Here is a 20188-nt window from a genome sequence, read left to right as displayed (position 1 = left end):
CACAGAACATGATGTTATAGGACACATAGAGATAGTAAAATGTTTCTATAGTAAAGCAAATTACTATATTCATCATCTCACATAGTAACCCATTTTTTTTGTGGCCAGATTAACTAAAATCTACTTACTTAGCATGAGTCCTATATGCGGTTCAATTTTATTACCTAAAGTCCTCATGTTGCACACTAGACCTCTAGATGTGTCATCCTACATATCTGTAACATCTCCCCTGTCTCCCCTACTTGCACCCCACTTCTGGTAACCACAGTTTTGTTAACCATGATTATATTCTCTTTGTATTTTTTTTTTTTTTTTTTTTTTAGATTCCACATATAAGTGAGGTCATGCATTATTTTTCTTTCTCTGTCTGGCTTATTTCACTTAGCATAATGGCCTCCAGGGGCATTCATGTTGTAGCAAAAGACAAGAGCTCATTCTTTTTTAGGGCTGAATAGTATTCCATTGTTTATATGTACCACAGTTTTTTATCCATTTTTTATATCAAAGGACGCTTAGGTTGTTTCCATATCTTGGCTATTGTGAATATGGCTTGGCTTCAGTGAACATGATGGTGCAGACATCTTTATGAGGCAATGGTTTCATTTCCTTTGGGCATATTTCTGGGAAAGGAATTGTTAGGCCACATGGTAGTTCTATTTTTAATTTCTTTAGAAAAGTTCCGTAATGTTTTTTATAATGGCTGTGCCAATCTACATTCCCACCAGTGGTACACAGAAGTTCCCTTTCTCCATGCCCTTGCTAACATTTGTTGTCTTTGGACTTTTTGATAATATTTGGCTTCAATCTCATGGCGTTTTCAGGGAGGTGAGGATTCCAGGCTATTTTTGTTTGTTTGTTTGATTATTTGTCAACCACTCGCTATATGAAATAGAATGTATGGAGGAAATGGGCTGTGACTTGTGATATACCAATGGCAAAATGAAACAAGTCAAAAGATTAAAGAATATTTTTGTTTAAGATTTAAAAATATTTTGATTATTTTTCTCATTGTAAATGTAATACATGGTCATAGAGAATTTGTTAAAATATTGAATACTGCAAAAGAAAATAAAAATCACTTCAAGATTGTGTGGCCTAAAGTTCAGCATTGTTCAAATTCTGTTATATTTCTTTCCAGACTAAAGAATATTTTTGAAAAATCCAAAGCTACATGAAACTTAGATAAAATATTGAAAGGAATGATAGGCAGTTCTCTTTTTTATCTGCAGGCACATTTTTTCTTACACTAATGAAGGAAAAGAACAGTCTAGTTTTCCTTTAAAAATTCACAGAAAGAGGATATGTATAACCACCCAGGGTACTACCTTCCTATGGACCCTACAGTCTGGAAGCCAGGAAGCTCTTTCAGTTTCCTAATCTAAGTCACTCTTCTTTTTTATACCTACCTCCTTTAGTCCTGGCAGCAGTAGAAACATCTATGAAATAAACACACAGAATAGTTACACCCAACTTGCCTTTGAGGCAACTAATATTTACCAAAAGAGCTTAAGCCAAAATATAAAACCAAGAAGGAACTAAACTGTCTTCATTACTGTGATTGGCTCAGGACCTCAGTTATAAGTGAGGAAATAGCAGGAGGTAAAAACCAAAGCAAAGTTAACTAGAAGACATTTAATGACCACATGAGGAGGAAGATCTTTTAATAACAGAATCATAAAAAAGTGTCTGTGAACCGATGTGCTTCTCTTTGAAAAACAAAAACAAAAACAAAAACAAAAAAACCCAAAGCTCTCACAGCTGGCTGGTGGCAAGCTGGGTCCTATCAGACTCTCTGGCAGAAACTAATATGTATAAGTGCCCAGTCCAGTGTCTGAAACATAGAAGGACTCATGAGGCATGGCATTTTTTTCCTTTGACCCATCCAAGGTGCTTTTCATTGCACCAACACCCTTCTAAGCTGTGCAGCATGTCCTCAGATGGACCACTGGTATTTAATAAGGTTATGAAGTTTCATGGCATGGACATTGGCATTGGCGTTGACATCTTCATAGTGCACAAATTTTCTGGTTCTCCACATTGTAGGACTTACGGAAAACATCTTTGATCACAAGGCTGTTTCAAACAGTTATGAGAGAACTCGTTAAAATAATCCATTGGTGAATACAAAAAACTTGGGTTTCTAATTTTTTTAAATCACAACCTGGTTTTATCCAGACTTTGCATGTGCTTATATGTTTAAAATGCCATGGGAGCTCTCAGCTTAAGTACATGGGGATCTAAAATTGCAGTAGCACCAAAAAATCTGGAAATGTTCAAGAAATCCCTCAGATAGTGGGGCCCAGACAGGAGAGGCCACTCTGAGAGACAGGAACCAACAATATTATTTGTCCATTCCCTCTGGTGCTGACTCTATCTATCCACATTTGCGTTTTCCTCCACTCCCATCCTGTGTGCATCTCCACCCCCTTTTCCCATCTGCAGGCTCCCTATTCTTATCAAAAGCTGCTCCTCTTCTCCAGATCATGTAATGCCCGTTACCATAGCACCCGGGTACTTCACATTATTAAGACAATCTCTTTATTAGTAAGGCGGTTCCTCCCAGGAAGCCAGGAGCCTTGGAGCCCATTTGACAAGATGATGAACCTGTGTCTTGGAGGCTTAGAGATTTATCAGGGGGTCCGGACAGGCAGATTCAGAGAGCTTGGACCTCATGCTGCACTCCTGGCCCACACCTCACTGCTTAGATAGGGACTGAGACTCCTCACAGCCATATTTCACTTCGTCGCCTTTTCCTTTTCATCATGCACTCACAATAATTATGCATGTTATTACACTTCATGTTTTACAAAAGGCTTTCAGATACACCCCTTCTTTCAATCCTCACAATTTCTCTGTTAACTAAAAATTTTAAGTTCGTTTTAAAGGCTAAAGAAACTGGAAACTGACATTTAGAGGGCCCTAACTACTGAAGATCGTACAGACACTCAGGGGCAAAGCTGGGACTCAAAACCAGACCCTGCACTGTCTCTACAACCACTACTTTAATCCTAGACCACCAAACAGATGAACAGATAGATAGGCAGACAGATAGACAGACAAAGAACCCTATACTTTTTACAGAAAGTGTGCTTAGTAATCATCTGTTGATTTATTGGAATAAACGTGTTTTCTTTTGAATCAAATGCGATTCCACTGACTCACCAACACATGCCTTAGATTACTTACCCGTTAGAGGAACAGGTTTAACAACTATTTGTTTGAGCACCTAATGTGGACAAGGCACTGTTGAAAGTGTTGGAAGAATATAAAGGGTGTCGTATATCACCTATATCCTTAAAGACAGTGAAGAGTGGATGAGACATACACTGTGCACACAAAGCTATAATTGAATGCAGAGTGTGATCAATGTTATTCATTTATTCACCAAATATTTATTGCCTATCAACTATTAATACATTCCAGGCACTGGGAATTAAATGATGAGTAAAAGAGGTATGGCCTTGTCCCCATGGAGCTTCCTATTGTGGAGGAAGGCAGGCGTTAAACTACTGGTTAGACAGTTATTTAATTATAATTGTGCTATGTGCTGGAGAGGAAGAATGCATGCACAGTAAGAAACCTGTGTGGAAACATAGGTGCCAACTTTGGCCAGGATGGGAGGATGTGGGACACAGCTGGGAAAGTTTCCTACGCAGGAGACTTTGATCCAGATTGTTAGGAAGACATGCCTGGCCCCCAAGAAGGGAACTGGGCTCCCTGTCTCATTATAATTATGCCAAGCCCTTGGTGTGGAGGCTGAACATCAGCTAAAATGCAAAAGCAAAAGGCATGAGGAATGAGTTTTTAGTAGCAGCATGTTAAGCGATATCAGTCTGTGAGTATGCTTCACATTGAGAAAATTCAAAGGTTTCACAGCTTAGTAGCTAGTTGCAGATCAGAAATAGAGGTACATGGTCCTGGGGGCTGGGAGGTGGGGATGAGAGCTCAAGAGCAGGGAGAGACAGACAGAGAAAGAGATGCACAGGGATACACAGAGGAGAGAGAGATGGAAAGCAAGATAGAAAGAGGCAGCGACTACCTAGTTAGGAAGGATTAGGGAGAGGAGCATTTAAGACGCTCAGAGAAGGATGAGATGGGATTCATCTAATGGGGTGGGTAGTGGGGAAGATGCTATTCCGGGACGGGAAAGCAGTTTGAACAAAAGCCGGGAACAAGGAATATGCAAAGTGTGTATGGGAAAGAGTACATGTGCACTTTTCTAGACACTGAAATGTGCTCAGTCAAGTGAGGGCCAAAGGGCATGGAGAAATGACATGAAACCCAGTGTAGATATCTCTGTGGGCAAAGGAGAAGCCATTAAAAGTCTTTGGCTTAAGAGCCCAGCATAGTGGCATGTGCCTGTACCTCAGCTACCCCTGAGGCTGAGGTGGAGTAGTTCACCACAGGCACATGCCACTGTATATGGATTGCAAGAGCCCAGGAGTGCAAGGCTGTGGTGAGCTATCATCACACCACTGCACTCCAACCTGGGTGATAGAGCAAGACCCCATTTCTTAAAAAGGGGAGAAAAAAAAAAGGTCTTCAGTACTAGGAGTCCCATCAGAGCTGTGCATTAGGAAGATTAATCTGTCAGAAGTGCACAGGATGGGATGGGTGGGAGAGGTAGGAAGGAAGGGTGGCAGCCCCTCCACCTCCCTCACTGCGTCTTCCTGGTTTACCACAGACAAACCGGTCAATAAATCGAAGTTTTAAAATAGTCCTCTGCCCACTCTTTCACAGGAAATGGGTGATTCATTTTTAGTGCTGTTCATTATTGCTCTTCTTCATTACCAGGCAGGACTGATCCCTCACTGAAGTATGGAGAGAGCACATCCCCGTCCCTCAAACTGTCAGGAAGCCATGGCTGTTCAAGAACTACTTATTGAATTTCCTCCCCTTTTGTTTTTGCTTTTGCTTTTGGTGGCCTGATGTCTTTGGAAGCTCTCTTCGTCTGCCAGGCTGTCAAGGAGAAGTCTCCTCCATCACCATTGCCATCTCCGTTTCTGATTTCACACCGTTTCAGTCTTGGCTGGCTGAGGCCTGCCAAGGATCTGGACCACAGGTGTCTGTGCAGGACCAAGTGGCCTCCTGCGGAGGGGAGAGGGGGTGCAACATCAGCCTCACATATAGACTTTGATTTGGCGTCAGAAGGGCTCTGGCCCCTAAATGTCTGTGTCCCAGCCTGCTGATGTGTCTAAAATTCCACCACAAGAGTTGCTGATGTTTGGGTCATTTCAGAAATAGCGTAGCATCCTTAACAGCTGCTTGTGGGTGAGGTCACAGGCAGCCAGAAAAGCCTTCCTCTCTGCCAAAGAATTGTTTCTAATCTTGACTCCACTACTAATAACTGTGACTTAGGAAACTGGACTAAAATGGCATTAATATCGACTCTTCAGAGTAACCGGAAGGCATCAACAAATTATCTCTGATGCCGTCATGTGGCATACCAAGTTCACACCTGGCTTTCTGTAGATACCATTCTCTAAGGCCGTGATTCTCACATCATGCTCATGGGTGGGAATCACTTGTGGAGCTTGTCGAATGGACATATATCCAGGCATACTCAAGCCCCAGATTCTGATTCAGAGAGTGGGAACAGGCCCCAGAAGTCTGTGTGTTTAGCCACCTTCCAGGTGAGTCTGACGTAGATGGTGCCTGGAGACTTGGAGCCACCCTGCTGCAGGTGGAATGTCTCAGAATTCATCTTCCTCTGCCTCCCATGGATGATACTACATGGTTGATACCAGCCAAACTGGGTCTAGTCCCTCTTCAAAGGCTAATATAATACACTAAACACAGAACTTTCTCAAACTCTGATATTGCTAAACATTCTATGTCCTTCTCTACCTGCACCCCCTACCAACCTTTTCCCCAATCAACTATTTCTCTACTTACAGCTATGTATATTCATTCTCACTACTGGACAGAGTTATCCAAATCCTGGTGGTTGGTGTGGCTTTCTCTCAATTCCTTCCAAAACTAAATGCCTTCTGGCCTTTTGGTATTAGCTGCCTGGAAATAGGGGTGGTTACAGAAGGGATTATGCAGTGTTTGGCTTTCAGCAGAAAGAAAACTATGTCTCTATTGAACACCTACTCAAAAGGCTTTCCCTGCTACAGAGGAAATCATTATGGCAAGATAAATTCTCATGTCCTAATATCCAATATCATTTCTGATTGTAGCCTTCTTGAATTCTGCTTTAACAATGTTTTATACCCATTTATGAATGGGCTACAAAAGCATATTATAAATTATCAGGTGTTATACATGTAGACAATTTCATTATTTAGTTTATATAATTGCAAGACCTTCTTATGATGTAAATGCCTCAGAACAGAACAAGGTCGGTTTTGTCTAAGGCCTATTTGTGACATCTACATGCTTTGCTCAGTGAATCTTTGGAGGGGGTCACATAGTGCTTTTCCTGCCATACAAAACCCATTCTCAGGGGCTCTTAAATGAAAACCAAGTCAAATAATGGACATTTGCCCTTGTGTAAATATAGCTCTACAAGTGGTGGGGGCCTTTGAGTTGTGCTGAGGTTAATGGTGAGACTCCTGACGTCCCTGTCTGCCCCACCCTGCTCAGCTGCCAGCAATGATAATCGGCCTCCTGCAGTCACTGGATGGTATATTTAGAGCCTCTCCCCAAGAGTAAGTGGGATCTGAAAATAGACTGCTTTGCCTGTGTGTGATTGGGTTGCAGCCTCCAAATCTACACCTGAATACATGAATACATGTAGCCAGTAGCCAGTACACAGTGGTTCTTAGTACATGTCCGTTCAACAAAATCCAAACGGCAATGACTTGGTCTCAGAGGCTGGGCTGTATTTTAAAATTTCCTCCTCTCTCTCTCAGGGACTTGAACGGACTTAACTGAGCTCTAATGCTGACATCTACTTCTTTGGCTGGGATTCCTTGGATCTGGACCCAGTCTAGATTAGTGTCCCATACTTGCACTGCTGTCTCCTCTCTAGAGGGGACCAGATGTTTTCCCCTGGTCTCAGCCCTATTCTCTCAGTGTGGTCACAGTTGTTCTGTATCCTGAGACCTCCCATGGGCATTGCAGCTGTGGTTGAGTTGTTTATGACAGAAAAGCTTTTGTGATCATCATTTGTCTGGGAACCGAGAGATGGTGGCATCTATGCAGTGGTTCCTTCTACCTTGAAAATTTTGTAACTGGGGTTACCTAGTTTGGAGTTAAGGGTAATTATGTTACCCTTAACTCATAGCTTATAGCTCCATAAGAGCAGAGATAGCATCTGCCCTGTTCATTGTTGTAATCTCAGCATTACAACAATTACAATGTTGTAATTCAATAAGCATTTATTAGGCACTTACTGTGTACAAAGCAAAATGCTACATTCTTTGACAATATAAAGATGAATACAAGATTGTCCCTGAACTCAAAAGAAGATTCCACTTTAACAATTAGTTTTGATACCAAGGGAAATTAAATTCATGCTGTAATGAAGATGTAAGGATTTTGAGAGAACAATGGAAGTATTAACTACTTGTAAGGGAAGACTTGATAGAGGGACTGGCCTTTAATGAGCAAGATTTTGACAGCAGAAGCAGTGTTGTGGGAGCATGCTATGCTAAGGACACAGTGCCAGGAAACCTCAAGTCAGTATATTCTACGTCTGCACAGCAGATGGCCATAGCCACCATATCTCCCGCTAAGCAAGAGCTTCTTGGGTTCATAAGCCCCAATTGTGTGTATTAGCAGATGGGAAAAGTGGATCTTATTAGTTCCTTGGAATTATCCAGGGAAACAGTTTCTCATTTTCTCCTGATGGGTTTTTCTTAGCTTGTTATGAGAATATTCTCTTGCTGCAAGTCAATGGTTCACAAACTCATCTGCACATTGGAATCACTGGGGTTCTTTTGGTAGTTCCAAAACCCAGACCACAATCCCACATTAATTGAATAATCTCTGGAGGTGAACATGGGTATGAGTAATTACTTTAAGCTTCCTGGATGATTTTAACTTGCAGACAAATTTGGGAATCATTTCCTTAAGGCAAATTCGGTCAGTTGATTTCACCAGTGACTTCAGCAACTAGCTATGATACAAACTTATAGTTGGTTCCTAAGCCACGTATGACACATTTTAGATTTAATTTGTGCTTTTGGACAGGCCTTTTGTAAATGGCCCGGTTTTGGATCATAGATGAAACTGTTCTAATTTAAAGCTAATCATCAATCTTTCTGATTTAAGCGCCTCATTTCCATCGTCAGTGAGTCTTAGTCATCAAGACTCATGTACCGCACTAGTGCCAGCATTGAACCTGTCCACATAGGAATCTGCTTCCAGGAAAAGGAGCTCATGAAAATGAAAATTAGGCTGTTAAAAACTATTGGAACCTAGGAATGGGAACACTGACTTCCTCATGCCCAGTGCTCTGGAGTTGACATGAGGACATCTCAGCATAATCAACAAACTTTTATTCTTTCATTCATCATGTATTTACTGGGTTTCTACTATGAGTTAGGTTCTGGTGTTAAAGGCTTTAGGAGCTACAAAAATGACTCAGACTCAGTTGCTAGTCATCTAGTAAGAGGGTTTTTCAGGTGCAGTCATGATAATCATACAAGAAGGAACATATTGAGAGACACAAGAATGGTGAGTTACTGGGGGGTGTCATAGAAAAATGGCGAGTCATTGATCTGACCAGCAATGAAGGTGAGGCAAAGCCAGAAAGGATGGTTTTCTGGCAGCACAGAACCCAAAATTGACACGGGCATGTCAAGCAAAGAATCATGGGTGAGACAATGAAACAATGGAACTCACTGGGGGTCAGGGGCGGAGGGTAAGAATGTTCAGAGCTCCCATGTTAATGGCCAGACCATGGTTAAACATCCCATGTTAGATGGTTCAGATCTCCCATGTTAGATGGCCCAACCATGTTGGATGGCTCATGTTAGATGGCCAGACCATCTAACATGGGAGATCTGAACATTCTTACCCTCCAGCTTCTCGGACGCACTGACTTCACTCCCTCCTCAGGGCTGTTAGACCAACTGTTCTCTCTTTCTGGTCCACCCTCTCCTCATCCTCCTGCTTTCTTCCCCAGATTGGATCATACTCATCCTTTAGATCTGAGTGTAACTACCATTTTCTCAAAGAAGTCTTCTCTGACCTTCCAATTTAAATGAGATTCCCCTGCTGCAATCTTTCATCTCATCCAGTTGTTTTCCTTTATAGCTCTTATCATGGTTTATGCTGGTATATATGTGTCTGTGACTATTTGTTTAATATCCATCTCCTCTATTGGGATGCATAAGTTCCATGAGGAACTTATAGACATAGAACTATGTCTATCTTTCTCTTTAGTATATCCCCACTGGTTGTCAGATAATAAGTTCTCAGTAAGTGCTAGCTGAATGATAAGTGAGTAAGTGATTAACAGCAAAGACAAAAAAAACTATGTATAGGAGAAACCCCATCCCCATTAACATAAACATAGATAGGAAACACATCATTAATGAAAGAAGGATTGTGATTTCACGAAAGACACATTTACTAGATGGCAGAGTTGGGGACCTAGCTTTTATACCCATTTCTTTCACTACCTAGTTGTGAGACTAGATTCAAAATCCAATTTGTTGAGTAACTGTCTTTCATTATCTGATTTCATAGTCTTAGTCTCAAATTGCCCATTTGTAAAACTGGGGTAACAAAGCCTGCCCTATTTAAGTTTAGTATTGGGGATAGCACATTGAAACTTAATGTACTATTATGTAGGTAAGGTATTACAAAAATATAAAAATATTAATACATAATATTAGTATGGAGATATTTGCATCTAAATTCTACAGCTAATGTTTATTGGTCATTGTCAAATGGATGAGTTTGGTTTTTCATTTATATTTGCTGCAAAATACTATTTTATATCACCATGGGACAAAAGAAAAAACAAGAGCAGATGTAAAGCTATATACTTTGATTACCAGGGTGAATATAAGATATTATTGGCCGAATTTGTGCCAAACAGTCACACATACTAGTCAAAATCCAAGCTCTTTTCGTTTACTCAAAGGCACTAGTGGCTTTAGTAAAAGTAGAACATATTATTTAAGAGGACTAGATAATTAGCCTTGACAAGAAGTAGGCCAAGAATTCCTGTGAATGAATTAGCTAATTCCTACTATAGACATTGAACATTTGGTCTTTCACTTGACATCCTAATGAGAATTCAGTAACAGCTGGTGACACTGTAGTGACCGAAGTCAGTGGAGTTGTTTGAGAAGGGCTTAGGTTAGAAATACCAACCACTTAGGATAACGTAGTTGTATCAATAATGGTCTCAAGGAAGACATAATGGTGCTAAGAAAAAAAAGTGGGTTAAAAAGAAAAAACCACATTCATATTTCTTGATCTTATAGCAGAGCTTATGGTTTGTTATGGGATATTAAGCCATATGGAAGGTATCATAAGAAAAGCATACTGGGATACTCTTTGGTATATTGTTTTTGACATATTTAATTGTGTAAAGCATTTTTGATACAAAAATATTTGTTGAGCACCTATTGTGCGTTTTAGCACTTAGGTGAGAAAACAAAGACACATAATACGTTATCACTATATTTGAAGAGTTAATGTTAAGAAAATAAGACATATTCAAATGAAAGATAAATAACCATTCCTTGCCATTTCACTGGGGATGCCACAAGGCCCTACACACTAAGTGTCACCTGAACACACTGGACAATAAGTTTTGTCAGACCAGGTTAGGGAGACATCTTTTTGGATAAGTGTGGTCATGGTGGGAACTGGGCTGGACCTTGAATGATAGGTAAGAATTTTAGAGATGAGAATAGGTAAATGGGTATGAACAATGAACTATGTGTTAGTCCTTTTAGTGTTGTCATAAAGAAATACCTGAGGCTGGGTAATTTATAGAGAGAAAAGGTTTAATTGGCTCACAGTTCTACAAGCTGTTAAAAAAAAAGCATGGGGTCAGTATCTGTTCAGCTCCTGGTGAAGCCCAGGAGGCTTTTCAATTGTAGATTATAAGACACTTGCTTCAGATACTACTCTGGAGAAAGTGGACAATTATGGAATGGGTGATGGATCAGCCTGCATTCAGTTTTAAAGTTGAAGGTGATACTGGAACCCATGTAGCTCTGCTCCATCATTTTACAAATGAGAAAAAGGACAGGAACCACAAAGTGACTTGCTTAAGTGATGGTGGAAGGCAAAGGGAGAGCCCGTGTGTCACATGGTGAGAGAGGGGTCAAGAGAGTGGAGGGGGAGGTCCCAAACTCTTAAACAACCAGATCTCCTGTGAGCTAACTGAGCAAGAACTCACTCATCACCAAAAGGATGGCACTAAGACATTCATGAGGGATCCACCCCATGATCTAATACCTCCCACTAGGCTCCATCTCCAACATTAGGGATCACATTTCAGCATGAGATTTGGACAGAGAAAACATCCAAACTATATCAAACTAGAAGTTGGAATGAACATACCGTACCCCTACAGTGGGCAAAGCAGCCAGATCCGAAGGAACTCTCAGAGAAAGGGAAGAAAGAAAACCAGGAAAATATTAATTCTTTGCATTTGTTTTACAAAGCCATTGTATAGAACTTTGCAGTGTAAAAATGAGCATGTGCCCAACTCTCGTCACATATCATTCACAAAACCAAAACGAAAACCAGAAACCTTAGTAAGGCTGGCAGCATGGATGTTTTTCCCAGAGAGTGTGTATCCCAGGCCTTGTGATTACTGCCCCAAAGCACTTTCCTCTACATAGAGCTCACATGATAGGCTGAGACACCCCACAAACGGTGAGCCTTTTCCATGCCAGGTTAGGATTTGGTTTTTCTTCTGTGAGGAAAAGAAATAGACAAGGTACTGAACTTAGAAAAAGGTGAAGAAAGAGTCTATCTGTTGGTGGATTAACCAACAGATCATCTTGACAATGACCTTGGACAAGTCTGTAGACTGTGATTTTTAAAGAACGGTTTTTGAATACTTGTGTACTTGGAAAAACCCTTGCAAACACAGGTTCACCAAAAAACCAGTTTAAGTAACTCATTTCCTTTTCTGACATGCATGCAATAGAAAACTGTAGATTACAAGACACTTGCTTCAGATACCACTATGGAGAAAATGGACAATTATGGAATGGGTGATGGATTAGTCTGCATTCAGTTTTAAAGTTGAAGGTGATATTGAAACCCAGGTAGCTCTGCTTCATCATTTTACAAATGAGAAAAAGGACAGGAGCAACAAAGTGAGTGAATTAAGGTTACATCCTCTTCCTCCTTGACCTCCTCCTCCTCCCCATCATTTGCATCAAATTAGATTACATGTATCAAGCATTTAGTATTTATCTGGCATATTTCAAGTGCTTAACAAGTATTGACTCATTTAATCCTCACGGTAGCCCTATAAGGTAACTGAAGCTCAGGGAGATTTAGTCATTTGCCAGTATTATGAGACTGTAAGCATGGGAACAGGGATTTTTACCCAGCAAGGTTGGCTTGTGAGTTGGTGCTTTTACTATACATATAGCCTTTCAAGGCCGTATAACTAGTGAGTAGCAGAGCAAAGTGTCTAAGGCACTAATGAATGGACTTTTTAGTGATATAAGATGTTGTCTTTGCTATGTCCATGTCAACATTTTTATCAATGAGTTGAATAAAATATGAAAAAGCAGTTCATCAGATTTTCAGAAGTCATGGAATAGGGGTATGAATAAGAAATACTTTGTACAACAGAAGCAGGATCCCAAAAGATTTGGGATGATGAAGGAAGCCAAAAAGTTTTAACTTCAGAGGAATATAGGAAGCATTTCATGTAGGTCCCAAAACCAATTGCCAGAGGATGGGATGAAGAATGTATATAAGAGAACACAACTTGGGGGAGGTAGGGGTGGGGGAGATTTTTATGAAGTTGGTTCTACATGAATTAACATGCAGAGCTGCCCAGCTAATGCAAGTGAACAAATGGTCCTCCTGTATTCTACATTACTTATGTCCACTGGACTCTCATCCCAGCAACAGTCAAGGCAGCTCTGGGCTCTCCAAAGTTCTTTACAGTGATGGCCTGGATCTTTCTTCCTCCTTTCTGACATGCTTTTGCTCTGATTCCCCATTTTGACCTCCTCCTTTGTCATCATCACTTTGTTCCTGTCTCTGCCTTTTATTCTACGCTTTTGTTTTAGCTTCTCCTAGCATTTGAATCTTGATTTTTTTCTATGGGAGTCTGAGTTGACTTACCTCTTTGGCTCTCTATGTCTTGTGCTGCATCAGGAGAAAATCTCTTATCTTTTTTCCAGCCCGTCAGAGCTCAGCCCATGAAACGGACCTTCAGTGAGTATGTTGACAGCATCCCATCACCCTGACAACACATATACCATGAGGAAAAGGTTTGGACCTTATCCAGAGGATTGCATCCAAATCTGGCCAACCCCCTTCCTCACTGTGAGGGTATCTATGTAAATTGAAGTACATTATTAGAAAAAGGATAGGTTGGTAATAGACATGAACACTTGATGATACATAGAATTACTGAAAGAGCCAGAGATGCTGAGGGAAAGGGGGATTATGGGCACAGCAGATCCATCTCAGGATTTGCAGAGGATCCCACTGCAAAAGACTTTTTTTGTCTTTCAGGCTTCTCTTGTGTGGCCCCTGGGAGCAGTCTAGCACCTGTGGGCAGAAGCTGTAGGGAAAAAGAGCAGATTTTATCTCTATAAGAAACTTTCTTGTGGTGAAAACTGTCTAGAGATGGAATGAGAAAGTGGTGAGCTCCCCATTATTGGAGGTGTTCAAGTATAGGCTGAGCGGTGACTTGTCACGAAAGCTCTATGACAGACCCAAACGTCAACGAGATACTTAGATTCTTTGATCTCGCGTCCGTTCCACACAAGACAGGCTCTGGGTCAGTGAGAACCCCGTGGTGTTTTTGAACAGGTGGCAGGATAACAATGGTATATAAAATAAATGCAGAGAAAGACCTTCACATCAAGCCAACCCCTCCTCCCTACCTGTAAGTTTTCCACCTGAGTGAGCTCTGGCTCCAACTGCACTTGTCAACCTCACATTATTAGAGCACAGATAAATGCTTCAGGCCACCCAAGCAGGAGAGGCCCACCTCAACTTAAGGGCTGCTCTATTTTAGTGTTCCGTAGCTGGAGATTGAGTATCACGCTTTTCTAATCTTGGGCTTCCGAAAGGGCCCTGTTCTCAATTGAACCCTACCACCTCCTCCTTTCACAGATCAAATACCAAGTACATTGGACAGATAGAAGCTCGAATGAGAAAATACATTTTAATAAAACCCCATTGATTTTTGTGGATGCAAGTCAAGGAACAGGCACCTGAAGAGTCTTCCATCCCCTGCCGTCTCCCCCTTCTCTCCTGACCTACCCCGGGCGGTCATACATCGATTGGCTTCCTAGATAATAGATCGTGCCACCCGGCAGGGACCTCTGGGGACGCGCCGGGAGCTGGAAAAGTCGCACGCAGCAGCCCAACCCTGAGTTAATCAAACTAGCAACAGGATCTCAAGCAGCAGCGACGGCGGTGGCAAGAGTAGCGGTGGCGGCGGCGGCAGCATTATGCGTGATTACTGACAGGCACCAGCTGCTGCCGCCACAGCCGTCTCAAACGCACTATGTGGACTCTCCGATCTAGAGGCAGATTCCTGACTAATCCCAGAGGGCTGGCCCAGCCTGTGCTCCCCGGGCTGCTAGGAAGCGATGACCACTCTTGTTAACCCAAGTTGAAGAAAGCCAGGCTGTGCCTGGGAGCCGGGAGAGGCTGTACTATTTAGAAGCCGCACAGGAGAGGAACATGAACTGAAGAGTAAACATGTATGGAAATTATTCTCACTTCATGAAGTTTCCTGCAGGCTATGGAGGTAAGTATCTCCCTTGGGCTTCACTGCTTGGACTTGTATGAGAGACTGAGAAGAAATTGGGAAATACGAATGACTGGATTAGTATTGAATTAAAAGGAGAACATATATGTTTATATGCATATATAGTGTGTATATAGCGTTTCTGTGCGTGTGTGTGCACGCGTGCATGAGAGAGGAGAGGAGGTGAGAATGGTCGGTAGGTGAGGATACATTTGCATATCAGAATGAGGATATGGGGATATTCTAAGGAGAGAGTAAACCAACATGCTCGAGAATGTGTCTGAGACAAAGATAGAATAAGAGCATTGTTATAACCCAGTGTGTTTGTGTGGGTGTGAAAAGTGGAAGAGTTAACGGGGAATTACTATGATGTTCCTATTAGCCAACTTGTAATGAGAAAAAAATGTGATTAAAAAGGTTTTGCCTATCTTGGGGGTTCCTGGGATACTTTGTAACAAGGGCATGATTGTTTTACTCAAAAGCAGATTTCCCTGTAATTGGATTTTTAAAAAGAAAACATAGTGTTTTAATTTGTTACTGTGTTTTCCTTTCCCTGTTTTCTTTCATTTTGATTTGCTAATAGCCTCTTCTCTCCTCCCCTGCTGCTGCCCCCAATTCTATTGCAAGGGTTGCTGCAATCACTTCCACTCTGGGGGTAGAGATCTGGGGATGGGGGTTGGGGCTCTTAGAGAATTGGCAAACTGAAGATTCAAGTCACCGTGCCAGGCAGGGCAGCCCAGTCACACTTCACAGAAGCTTCCGGAGACTAGGTCCTCAGGCTGCCTTAACGCCCTAGCACATCCGTCCCAAGGATCCCTTGATTCAGTGACAGAAACAGTACAGCCGCCCAGCTCTGAGTAAATGGAAGCAACAGCTGACCAACTGGCCTCTTGCTTGTCAGTTGGAGGCATGTAGCTTATGTTGCTGGGAGCCAAAGGAAGATTCTGGCAGGCAAGACAAAGCAGAAATTCTTATAAGGTCTTGAGAATTGAAAAGTCCCTGCTCTCTGGACTTCCTCTGTGGACCAATTCATCGGAAGCCTTGGGAGTAAAGCTTGCCTAACTCAGCTGGGCAGAACCCTCTGGGAGGCATGGTAAAACACTGCAAGGTAGAAGCGATCTCTGTCACCAGGAGGTGTTAGACCTGGGAGTTTGTACATTCATTCAGGGTAGTTTTTATGAAGCAGGAATGGTGTTGGGCACTGGGAACACAATGTGAATAAGACACAGTCTCTGCCCTTTGGGACTGGGGCAGGTTTTTTACACAGACACATTATAATACTGCATGGTGTGTGTAATAGCAAACGCCTGGGTAGGTTGTACTTGGACTTGAGGTGAGGGCCATGGAAATGCTCCCGAGGTGATGTTCAAGTTCTTTGGGCCAGTCTGATGACAGAGTGAGAGCGGTGGCCAATGCTGTGTCCTGGGCATTTGATCTCTAGTCTATGTTTGGGCTCCAGATGTGAAAAGCCTCCTCAATTCCCACCTCAGTCCCATTCAGAGCTGAGAATTGCTTTTTCCTTTACATCTGAGTTCATTTGTGAGAGGTGCATGCTCATTTTTGGCCAGATTCGTGGGCCTCCCAAGGTCTGTGAGACTATGACTTCATTAATGCCAAAGAACCCTTGTAGACAGTTGGGTGAATAAAAGAGTTGAAGCTAGAAATATTTAGGGAGAGAACTAAAGTAAGAGCCAGAGAAAGAAGATCTAGTTAAAATTCCATGGGGGCTGGAATCTTGGAATGTTAGCATCCTAAGGACCTGAAACAGCGTCTTAGGTTCTCATTTTATAGATGTGTAAAATGAGGCTCAAAGGAAGGCAGGGACTAGTCCAAGTTTACATGGGGCTGAGCTGCAGAACATTTCCAGAAAACCCCCTTACTCAAATTTATATTATTGCTTTAATATAGTGAAAAGAGCATGAGGAGGAGGGGGCAGGAAGAGGTAGTGTACTGAGTTTGGTTCCCAGTTTTTCACTTACTAGCTGTGTGACCTTAGGGAAGCTAGTGAACTTCTCTGAGCCTTAGCACCTTTCTCTCTAAAATGGGATTTATAATCTCATCCTTAGGGTATTGTGAAAATTAAATGAGCTAGCATGTGAAAAACAGCTGCTACAGTGTTGTCCATATATTTGCTACCTAATACAATATTTTCTTCCCCTCTATCTTGCTCAGGGACTAACACACAAAATAGTTAAAAATCAGACATTATTGTACAATAATAAATATGGAATCTGGAAAAATAAAATTAAATCCACAAAGACCCTCACATTTTGCTGGCATAGATTTTCATAATTGTGGGGGCTCTGGTATTCAGTGTAATTAGATTTCAGATAGAAGGAAACACAGTGGTTCAGCTATGGAAGGAAATAGTTCAGTACAGCATAGGGAACTTGAGGGGAAAGGGTCATGTAGGTTGTCTACATGTCTCCTCTAACGCTACTTTTCCTTGTCATTCTTGAGGGAGGAGAACAATTATTTTGTTTAGTTCTGTTGACATTTTCCATTTTGTTGGCATGCACCAGTTTAAGAGGAGGCCTAAATGCTGAGCCAAAGGACTCCACCCCCATCTGCAGGGAGGTCTGTTTGAGAACTTTCTGTGATGAGGGAGAGGGATAGAGGAGGACTCACCAGCAGGCATAGGGGAAATTGCAGGATCAGAGTGGACGTCCACCTTCAGCCTCTAACTTCCCCTGCCCCGATGCAGCAAGTTGCACTGCACTTATTAAAATATTTGCTGTATAACCGCCTGCCCTTTTACATATTAGCACATGGAATTACAGAGGGTCCCCATGATTTGTATAAGAATCTCCAGGAAGGAAGGTCACCTTTTGGAAATAACACCAGAGATTTCTGTCTGGGACCACGCTTACCAGATGTCAGAGCATCATCTGACCAGTGAACAAGACATTGCTCAGACTGGCCAAGGTGTGGTGGCTACCTGGGTGACAGTGGCTCCACAAAGGTGCCCAATCCCCCAGCTTTGGGCCCTACCATGTGATGATGAGAGAACCCTTCTCTTCTCCTTCTCTGCCAAGTCCAGGGTTTGCCAGCTGCTCAGTAATAGGTTTGTTTTTCTGGGATGAGACAGTTGCTGCCTCTTAGAAGATAGCAAAACAAAGCCTGTAATCCTCCCCATCCAATTGTGCAGTAATCCTCAGGGTGAGAAGGAGATCAGGGAGAGGAGGACTTCTCCCATTTCATTTAACAAACACACTGTAACACTAATGCTCACTACCATTGTAAGCACTTTACCAGCCTCGGCTCATGTAATCCTCATAACAACCCTAGGAGTGGGTACTGTTACCATTGTTCTCATACTCCTTTTAGAGATGAAGAAACGGAGGCATTGAGAAGCGAAATAACTTGCTTAAGGTCTCATACCTAGAAAATGACACAGCCAGGGATTTGAACCCAGGCAGACTAGCTCCCAGAGTTCACACTGCTGAGCTGCCTCTCACAGCTTCTGTGAGTGACACATTTGTTCTGCAAAGCCAGGGGCAGCAGCACACCCCCAGGGAGCTCCTCGTGCCCCAATCCGACCTCAGAAATGCAGCCTCAGCACTGACTGGTTGTTGCAGACCCAATGGGCTGGTCATTGAGGAATAAGCTGCATGATAGGTTAAGAGACACTGAAGAGCAACAGTGATCTCTGCAGAATTAATTGGTGGCTTCTCTTGGGGACATACTGATTTACAAGAGACCTGTCCAGCTGACCCTGGCCATTTATGTAGAATAATTGCTTTTTCACCTGAAAATAGCCATAGAGAAGGGATTGAGTTGGACGTGCTTGTATGTGTGCGTGTGCATGTGTGTGTATATGCTAGAACATATTTTTCCCCTCCACAGATATGTGGGTGGCTAATTGGAAACTATCGTGGGCATAAGTGGTTAAGGTTTATGTGGAAAGTAGTAACTGTTTATGAGATTTAGGAAGGAACATATTTAGTATAAACTATTTTCTAAAACATTTACAATCTCACCAAGATATAGAGAACTGAATAGCAACTGGGGGAAGAAATTGTGCAAAGAGTAATCTAAATGCCCCACCTCTTCCTTCCCCTCATTATGAAGCTTCTAGGTCTGCAGAGAACTTAGCCACCAGCATTGGATGGCGGGTGTGCCAGGGGCTCCCAGAGGAAGCTAGTGTTTTCTCCTCTTTTTAAAAGTGGAAGACATAAGGCCGGGCGCAGTGGCTCAAGCCTGTAATCCCAGCACTTTGGGAGGCCGAGACGGGCGGATCACGAGGTCAGGAGGTTGAGACCATCCTGGCTAACACGGTGAAACCCCGTCTCTACTAAAAAAAAAAATACAAAAAACTAGCCGGAAGAGGTGGCGGGCACCTATAGTCCCAGCTCCTCCGGAGGCCGAGGCAGGAGAATGGCGTGAACCCAGGAGGCAGAGCTTGCAGTGAGCCCAGATCACGCCACTGCACTCCAGCCCGGGCGACAGAGCGAGACTCCGTCTCAAAAAAAAAAAAAAAAAAAAAGTAGAAGACATAAAGGCCCAGGGAATGAAGTGAATTTTCTAGAATGCATGGGCTTTGATGGCTGTCATGAGATTGATTCAGTCCTGGCTCAGTGATCCTCAGAAGAAAGTGAAAATACAGGTTGAGTATCCCTAATCCAAGCATCTGAAATCTGAAATGCTTCAAAATCCAGAACTTTTTGAATGCCAAGATGATGCTCAAGGGAAATGCTCATTGGAGCATTTTGGATTTCAGATTTCTTGATTACAGATGCTCAATTGCTAAGTATAAAAAAAAAAAATCCTAAATCCAAAACACTTCTGGTGTTAAGCATTTTGGATAAGAGATACTTAACCTGTATCAACTCATTTCATAACTACAACACCACTTTAAGGTCAGTAGTTTTATTATCCCCATTATACAGATGCGAAAACTGGGGGACAGAGAAATTAATAACTTGCCAAAGGGAACTTGGTTACTAAATGATACAAGTGGCATTGGAATATGAGGAAAAGCAGCAGATCCAGATTTTAATCCCAGCCCTATCATGTACTATATTGTACTAGTCTGTAAATTCTTATAGCAGTTACCCAGCACAGCCCTTCCCACCCCTTCCCAATTCAATACTTGGCCTCTCCCAGGATTTTGACCCTGGGCCTTTCTTACTAGAACACTCCACAGTTTGACTCCAGCTCCTCACAAATTCAACTCCCAGTTTGGGTTCCCATCCTCAGGGCTCCCAGCCCAGCCTAATCTTCTTCTCCCTCCTCTTTCCACAAAAGAGCCACTCAGACACCAGGGATTAGCTAATATGCATTTCTTTTTCTTTTTCTTTTTTTTTTTTT

General features: G+C 42.3%; 1 protein-coding gene across 2 annotated transcripts in view; it reads left to right on the top strand.

Annotated features, from left to right (window-relative positions):
- Nucleotides 1-14271: 14271 nt before the first annotated feature.
- RXRG (retinoid X receptor, gamma) overlaps nt 14272-20188 on the top strand; it is a 45456-nt gene continuing 39539 nt past the window's right edge. For both annotated transcript variants that reach the window (XM_011933355.1, XM_011933356.1), the window contains exon 1: nt 14272-14878. In XM_011933355.1, coding sequence (XP_011788745.1) covers nt 14830-14878 — 49 coding nt within the window. In that variant the 5' untranslated portion in view covers nt 14272-14829. The remainder of the gene's footprint in view (nt 14879-20188) is intronic.

Source organism: Colobus angolensis, unplaced genomic scaffold, assembly GCF_000951035.1.
Source record: "Colobus angolensis palliatus isolate OR3802 unplaced genomic scaffold, Cang.pa_1.0 Scaffold126, whole genome shotgun sequence".
NCBI lineage: Eukaryota > Metazoa > Chordata > Mammalia > Primates > Cercopithecidae > Colobus > Colobus angolensis.
The sequence above is the reverse complement of the archived record's forward strand: the minus strand, read 5'-3'. Positions and strand labels throughout refer to the sequence as shown.